Source organism: Megalops cyprinoides, chromosome 3 (genome assembly GCF_013368585.1).
Source record: "Megalops cyprinoides isolate fMegCyp1 chromosome 3, fMegCyp1.pri, whole genome shotgun sequence".
Taxonomy (NCBI): Eukaryota; Metazoa; Chordata; class Actinopteri; order Elopiformes; family Megalopidae; genus Megalops; species Megalops cyprinoides.
Window position 1 is genome coordinate 20501484 of NC_050585.1, and position 8924 is coordinate 20510407.

The following is an 8924-nucleotide window of genomic DNA, read 5'->3' on the forward strand; positions in this document are numbered from 1 at the left end:
GTTCTATAGCTAATCTGCAGTATAATAGAAATTCATGTTCACAGTGTGATACCATAAACCTTCAGAAAAAAATGTATGATTGTGCAAAAATCACCATGTATGACACTATTTGGGAGTAAGAAAGTATACAACAGTAGTAATGGCTACGATCATTTCATCACTTGAAACATTGGGTGGCTAGTTGACGTGGATGTATTCAACCGATTAGTGCTCAACAGAGTTACAAAAATTTGTTAGACTATGGGCAATCTACCAGTACAAACACCTGAAAGGTAAATTAAAGGATAGATTACTTAAATGTATAATTAAATTTCACCCAAGGCAAACATGTCCTCACATCCAAACAGTCCTTAAATACACACAGAATGTGTACAAATGGATGTGTCAACACATTGGGCCCAATCCACCCTTAACACACTGTGCAATTAGCACTCTTAGTGTATTAGCATAAAATTGGTAGTTTAGAAATAGAGGCCAATAAACCACAGTGGCACTGTGCTTGCTTTTGTACTCCTTGCATTTCCCAGTGCTTACACAGGAGCTGGGGTAAGAGGAGTTGGTGTGTGGTTTAATATGAAATTCAGCACAAAGCTATTTTTGTCTAAAACACAATGGTTATTCGTCAGCACCATGAAAACAAGGACTAAAAGTGTCATTAATTGTTCATGATGTTTTTGACATACAAATTACACGTTATTGAGTACCTGATAAAATCGTCAAGAAGTCCACTCATATTTTATTCAAGACTGGTAATTTTATTCTCAATGAACTTGTGTATTTTAAATCTGTCATTCTGCTTTGTTTGATTTAAAATATTTTCAAAATGTAGTGGCAGATGTGTATATTCTTTTTCTATGCATTCTGTTTTACTCATGTTAATGTTTTGTATATCTTATTTGCAAATCAACTTTATAATATCTACACTTCGTGGATATAAATGACCATTGCATTGATACAAATTCATTAAAAAAAAAACCTAAAATATCTATAAAATACAATTATCATTTTTTTTTTTCAAAATCTATTTTGTAAGAAACTCTTTAAAAAAAAAGCTGCAAAAATCGTCCTAGGAAGGATGAGTAGCATGAAGTTTCATCCTCCTGTGTAATATTCATTGTAAAATGTACATTTCCTTTATTTCCCTCAGACTCAGGAGCCGTCTCCTTTGGCCCCGTCCTCCTCCGCTTTGGTTCCGATGGTTTGGATGCTAACCTGGTTGTTTGCATTAAGGAGCCGCTGCTTCTGAACACTGTGCCGAACACCATAACCGAAGTATATGAGCATCCCTGTGATAGAAAGAAGGCAGGGGTTGGCAAACAGCCCAAAGCTGTTGATGCACTGTTTTGGAAATGTGGGCCAGAGGTCATATCCTTACCCACTGCCATCCAGACTGCGTAGCGCACCCACGTGTCAGTCCCCAGCTGAACCATGAGGTAAATGTTGACAAAAACACTGACCACTGGGAGTACTGGCAGAAAGGGCACCTGCAGACCACAATTCAAAATGATCATACAGACCAGACCATTAAGAGAAGCAAACTGAATGAACTAATTGCTTTCTGGATGAATCTGGCAAATTGTCATAACTGCAGTGGCACGACATATGAATAATTAAGTGCTGGCAAATTTTTGTAGGGTGAATCTTACCATGAACGCTGCTTTGGTTGGACTCTGAGGCTGTCTCCAGATGATGATGACGGTAAGAACCAGAATGAGTAGAATGACAGAGACACAGAGTAGGCTCCACACTTCCTTGTTTAGCAGGGATTGGATACCCTTGCTCAGAAAGATGCTTAAGATGATAAGCAAAATAACTGAGTAGAGGAAAGAGAAGATGAGAAGAGTAGAGGAAAAACAGCATGCCATTAACAGAAATAGACCACAGAGTCTAGCATGTACCATCTATACTATTGCATGAAGAGCCTAATGTGTCCTGTCAATCTATCAAGTGTCAAATGCATCTTACAGATACAGCTATATAATTTCTACTTTGTCCCCAGGGTGGCTGCAAGAAGTCACAGGAGGAATGTGGTTAGATCATTATTTATTTCTCTGAATTTTTTCTCTCTAATTTCTAGATGTAATGTCAAATGTTTGTCTAGGGAAAAGAGTTACAGATCGAACACATGACAATAACCAATACTGTAATCGAGCCTAGGAATCTTGTGACATCTCAGGTAAAAAAAAAATATATGGCTACTTCAACATGCATGTACGTGTATGAGGTGTCTCAGGTGTCTTATGTTTTTGTCTGAGTCATATTTTCTAGGATTTTAGCATGATCACCTTTTAAGGGGTTAGGGAGTCATTTTCCATTTTTTCCCCAAATTGGCTCAATTGGGGGTTTTATTCCCACTGAAAAATGTCCATTGTGACGTGTTATGTGACAGCTTGTTCATGAATGGCACTATACAAAAATAAAGACTGATTAATTGTTAATTGATAATTTCAATAATTATGTAATGTTATTATATGACATTTACAATGTGAGTGATGTGTCATATTATTTTCTGAAATAGTATTGGTTTGGAGGGCCAGAATGCATAAATCTTGGTCCACTTCCATGACAGGGATGTTGAAGAAAGAAACAGGGATATGTGCATATATGTACACATGCACACGCCAAAGAATATTCATCCTTGTCGCTTCAGTGCCAGGTTAATCAGACCACTTCATAACACAAGGAATGACATGTCAGAGCACACCAATTTGAGTCTGGAGTCTTCTGAAGTTTTTTCAAGACTTTCCTGCAACACGACACTACTCATGGATAGAATCAATAAGATGTAGAAGAAATAAAATTGACTTACTTAGGAAAACTGTACAAGTTGAGACATTTTTAGCAGTCTCAGCTGTTGGGTGTGAAGGAGGGTTCAGAAATCCCAGCTTTGTGTTAGTTTCAGGCTTGTGGATATTATTGGAGTCTTTAGCGGAATCGTCTTGATACCTGGATGACCATAGAAAAAAAAATCTTAAAGATGGTACTAAGCTGCTGTAGGTATCCAGACCACATGACAGCATCCCAGCTATTTTATAATGTTCACTGAGACAGTATTTGGGCATTAAATAACATCAGTGCAATGCTGCCAGGCAGTGTTCATTGTGGTTACCTAAGTATGAGAATACACACTGCCACAAGAGTGTAGGCGAAGAGTGTTCCAATCGACATCATATCAACCAGTGCTTTCAGGTCAAACAAAAGGGCCATGATTGCTGGGAAGACAATGACAGGTTTGTTTTAGAATCTGTACACTGTAAATGCGATTATGATATTTTCAGGTCACTCCAGTCACCGGGTCACTCCAATGTGACACAAGGAAATGTCCTCATTTTTCGTGATATTTATAAGTAGGACAGGATATTTATAACCAGGGTTTATAAGAAGCTGCTGGCCATGTGCCAGATTTTACATCACCAGATAACATCATTTTTTACACCTCAATAACAAAAACAGCATCAATGTGCGACTTATTGCAACAAGGTATCAATTAAGTTTCACTTGATAAATACCAGTACAGCTGTATCTTGAGTTGTTTTTCATATTTAGGTTTTTGGTTGTTTAGCATGCTTGTGTGGTTGATGCGTGTGTCAATCGGCAGAGCTCGGCAGCCGGCGTACCTGCCACGGCGCCTGACGAGAGTGTGGCCACGACAGGACTCTGGCGATCGCTGACCTGGCTCAGGGACTTGAAAAGGAGACCATCCCTTGCCATGGCAAACAGTACGCGGGGCATAGGGAACATGGACCCTAGGAGGCTTTGGAGGAGCAAACACAGGTATGAGCATCACCTCGTGCCGCACCCCACAGCTGCGGATCTACATACTGCATCCCATGATTGCTGTTACAGTACATCTGTGTTCAGCTTGTTTATGTCATCCTTTTCGTTATGGCGCTTGTGCATAACAGTATGTAGCATTCTGTTATGTAATGACACCACAGAGGTTATGTTATGGACAGTTTTGTGTCTATATTGCTGCCGAATTATATGCACTACATATGCAAGGAAGAGCATACGGTAAATGACTAAATATAAATGTCTCTTATGGTCACCGTTAGAATTCAATCAAACATTTAACATAACTTATTTGTTAAAGTAGATTTGTTTGTGGAGTCTCACAAAGAGGTAATCAAAAAACTGAAAACCCAGGGCCGATTGGGGGAGAACTGGAGATTGATTCCTTGACACTCAGAAAAAAGCAGTCAAGAGAGTTCTGAAAAAACAGCGGAAAAAAGAAACGAAGGCTAGTGAATATAGAATGTGCACTACCCCAGAGGCTCCTAGGTGGCTGGAGGGATGGCTACTGGTGTCGCTATGTCCACTAGACAGTTATGTCCCCTTGTTACTCGCTTACCTGGTGGAGAGGGCACACAGAGATCCCACGGCGACCACGTACTTGGCAGCAGCCCAGCCGATGTAGGTGAAGGCCACGGGGAGGGGGCTCTGGACGCTCAGCATGTAGTACGGCATCATCAGGGTCAGGGCGGCAGACACCCCGAAGTAGGCCAGGAAGCAGATCAGCAGCGAGGCCACAATACCCAGCGGGATGGACTTCTGGGGGTTCGTCACCTCTTCGCCTGGGGAGAACAAGGGCCCATCACAGGTAGCCCACTGGCCTGAGCATCAGCGCAAAGAGGCTTACAGGAAAGCATGGCTTTAACCCATTGTGGTGTCTCATTCATCCCAGTGTGTAATAGCTCATCTTGTCTGATGTCTTCAGTCTTGCCAAGGGAAATTTTAGATAAGCTAAATGTTGCTGTCATTTAATTTAATTTAATTTAATCACTACCATCTCATACTCCTTGATACTTAATTTCTTACTGGCATTTAGCAGATGCTCTTATCCAGAGCAACTTACATAGGTTACAATTTTTACATGTTATCCATTTATATAGCGAGATATTTACTGAGGCAATTATGGGTTAAGTACCTTACCCAAGGGTACAGCAGCAGTGCCGCAATGGGGAATTGAACTGGCAACCTTTCAGTTACGAGTCCTGCTCCTTACCACTATGCTGCACTGCGGCCCCCCCTTTCAGAAGCCCCCTCTTCTGATACCTTCTTAGACCCTCTGAAACTCATACTTGCACATCTGTCAGTCAGTCTGTGGCTGTTGGTGGGTCTCCCTTATTTACTTTATCTAGCCATGCTGTGAGGGGAATGAAAGCCCCACACAAAGTCTGGTTTGCAAGTGTTCTGTTTAGATGAAAAAAAAACACTGCAGCTCTGCTGTGATTGGTCATCTTTTCAGAAAGTCAAATACTGCATGTTTCATTGGAATCTGACTGCGTAGCTGATAAAATTAACTTTGACGAGACATGGATTCCTGCTTTGAGGTTACCTGTGGTGGCAATGCAGTCGAATCCAACGAAAGCATAGAAACAGGTTGCTGCTCCTGCCACTGTCCCCTCAAACCCAAAGGGGAAGAATCCACCAACCCCATAGCTACTTGTCACGTTGGCTGCCAAGGACTGGTTTCTGGTGTAAAAAAAAGTCATTATATACATATGTATAGGGAAAATTATTCAATTTCACAGCACCAGAGTGGGCAACAACATCCAGCAACACCCAAGAACATGGAGTAGTTATAAATGCTTGATAAAGTATCAATAATTGCAAAATAAAGAATTTAACACACTGTTCATCTTATGTGCAACATTAATGCGTGTTAGTAAATGTGTTATTAAGTAGGATGTTTGTCAGCGTAAAATTCCACACAGGGATAAAACACACTTTTCTTACATTGTATAAAGTTACATTTAGAAATTTCTATAGTAAAAATTAATTTCTTAATAATTTATAAATCTTGCAATCTTATGTGGTTTACCAATCTGGAAACCTTGGACCTTCTCCCTGATAACACATTTACTAACATATATAATGTTGCACATTATATGAACAGTGTATTTATTAACGATTTACAATGCAGTTATAAACATTCCTTTGAGCATATATATCTGCACTATGTTGTAAAGTGTTACCAATAAGCTCAATATTACTTTCTATAATTATCAGTCTTAATAATGGACTGAACAACACCAGAATTGATTCTGAATGAGGAACATACTGTATTTGTGCGGTAGTGTTCATGATGGTCTCCATACTAATATACCAGTTGTTAAGGTCTCCTTTGATAAAGCCAGAGAGGATGACAAACAGCAGCACTGCTATGTTAATGGCGGTGAAGATCTTATTGACAGTCGCAGACTCTTTGACTCCAAAAGCAAGGATACCTGGAGATGACAGAAGTGACGGGGGATTATTGCTGGCAAATGTGAGTACACACTGGAAGTAATTCGCCTGGTGCCCATACAATCTGCCATGAAAGAAACAGAATAGAATAAATGCAACTTGCCAGCCAACAGCATGATAAGACCAGCTGCAAAGAAGTCTGGGTAGGCTGCCAGGCCAGGCAGACCCATTGCCGCATGCTTGCCCAGTGAATCAGCAATAACGTTTCCAATAAGGTCGTCAAACGTGCCACTCCAGGCCCTGGCCACGCTCGAGGTACCTAGGTATAGAGACATATGTATCAACAAACTTGCCTCAGACATATTTACTCACTTGCAGAGAGCTGTAGTGTACATCTCCTCTTATACAGCAGGCACTCACTGTTCATGAATTTCCCATTCATGACTTTAGGTGTTTATGCCAGGTAGCTCTACCCATTCCTTGCATCACTCTCTATTTGCAAGCCACAGAGCTCTACACTCACTGAGCACTTTACTAGGAACACCTGTACACCTACTTATTCATACAATTATCTAATCAGCCAATCGTGTGGCAGCAGTGCAATGCATAAATTCATGCAGATATGGGTCAGGAGCTTCAGTTAATGTTCACATCAACAATCAGAATGGGGAAAAAAATGTAATCTCAGTGATTTCGACCATGATTGTTGGTGCCAGACAGGCTGGTTTGAGTATTTCTGTAATTGCTGATCTCCTGGGATTTTCACGCACAACAGTCTTAAGAGTTTACTCAGAATGGTGCCAAAAACAAAAACATCCAGTAAGCGGCAGTTCTGCGGACAGAAATGCCTTGTTGATGAGAGAGGTCAATGGAGAATGGCCAAACTGGTTTGAGCTGACAGAAAGGCTACAGTAACTCAGATAACCACTCTGTACAATTGTGGTGAGCAGAAAAGCATCTCAGAATGCACAACACGTCGAACCTTGAGGTGGATGGGCTACAACAGCAGAAGACCACGTCGAGTTCCACTTCTGTCAGCCAAGAACAGAAAGCTGAGGCTGCAGTGGGCACAGCATCACCAAAACTGGACAGTTGACTGTTGAAGACTGGAAAAACGTAGCCTAGTCTGATGAATCTCGATTTCTGCAGAGGAATACAGATGGTAGGGTCAGAATTTGGCGCCAGCAGCATGAATCCATGGACCCAACCTGCCTTGTGTCAACAGTCCAGGCTGGTGGTGGTGGTGTAATGGTGTGGGAAATGTTTTCTTGGCACACTTTGGGCCCGTTAATACCAATCAATCATCGCTTGAATGCCACAGCCTATTTGAGTATTGTTGCTGACCATGTGCATCCCTTCATGGTCACAATTTACCCATTTTCTAATGGCTACTTCCAGCATGATAATGCACCATGTCACAAAGCAAAAGTCATCTCAAAATGGTTTCATGAACATGACAATGAGTTCAATGTCCTTCAGTGGCCTTCCCAGTCACCGGATCTGAATCCAACAGAACACCTTTGGAATGTGGTGGAACAGGAGATTCGCAGCATGAATGGGCAGCTGACAAATCTGCAGAAATTGCGTGATGCAATCATGTCAACATGGACCAGAATCTCAACGGAATGTTTCCAACATCTTGTGGAATCCATGCCACGAAGAATTGAGGCTGTTTTGAGAGCAAAGGGAGGCCCTACCCAGTGTTAGTACAGTGTTCTTAATAAAGTGCTCAGTGAGTGTATGGCATTACTACTGCACGTTACCACATTTTACATGTCACACTTTTGTTACTAAGTACAGTGTTTGCTGAGTGTCCCCTGCAAATGGCGAGCATGTCCTATATAGAGGCCATTGATTTGTTCATTATCAAACCAGTCCTTGTGCCATCAGTTCTGCTCTATAGTAGACAGGAAAACATGTCTCAATTTGTCTAAAATTCAGTGTTTTTTTCTGGCAGTTTTGCCACACTATTCAGCTTTGTGGCATTTTTTGCCAGCAGTAGGACAGCAGTAAATTTGAATTTAGGGTGTTTTCTAGCCAATGAAGTAGGGCAGCGGTAAATCCAAATTTGGTTTCTTGCCTAATAAATCAGAGAGCAGTAAATTAGAATTTGGGGCGTTTTCTTGCCTATGACGTAGGACAGCAGTAAATTCCAGCCGGTTATGAAGGCCCACACCTCCCCTACAGTCACGTAGCTGTACAGGTAGGCGGAGCCAGTCTTGGGGACTCTGGCGCCGAACTCCGCATAGCACAGCCCAGCAAAGATGGAGGCCAGCGCAGCGATGAAGAAAGATAGGATGATGCTGGGGCCGGAGACCACCCTGGCAACTTCCCCGGAGAGCACATACACGCCCGCCCCCAGGGTGCTGCCAACACCCAGTGCCACCAGGTCCAGCGTTGTGAGGCAGCGGCGGAAGTTGGACACCTCCCCCTCAGGCTCCAGGGGCTTCCGGCGCGTCAGGCCCCGCAGGAATGACATCACCCTGGCTCTGGACATACTGGGACCAATGACAAACCGCAGTTAGCATATTAGCCAATCAAACTCTTTGTTACAAACTCTTTGTTACGAAGTTTGTGAGACAATTCAGTGTTTTTTTGATTCCAATGTGTCCAGTGTTTTTTCCAATTGATTTTGGAAAAAAAATGTGGAGGGGGGGGGGGGGGGGGAGGGTGGTTGCGAATAGACTTCATAAAAACATTACTTCCCCATATATAATATAATACGTAAAATATAA

General features: G+C 41.9%; 1 protein-coding gene across 1 annotated transcript; it reads right to left on the reverse strand.

Annotated features, from left to right (window-relative positions):
• Nucleotides 1-1149: 1149 nt before the first annotated feature.
• On the reverse strand, nucleotides 1150-8686 carry zgc:175280 (cationic amino acid transporter 2 family protein). The gene is made up of 11 exons (XM_036523746.1): nucleotides 8317-8686; nucleotides 6353-6508; nucleotides 6065-6230; nucleotides 5339-5475; nucleotides 4352-4574; nucleotides 3618-3754; nucleotides 3110-3212; nucleotides 2810-2946; nucleotides 1647-1813; nucleotides 1376-1484; nucleotides 1150-1286 (listed from the first exon to the last, which is right to left on the reverse strand). Exons 1-11 carry the CDS (start codon nucleotides 8684-8686, stop codon nucleotides 1150-1152), a joined length of 1842 nt encoding a protein of 613 aa, XP_036379639.1.
• Between the last annotated feature and the right edge of the window lie 238 nt (nucleotides 8687-8924).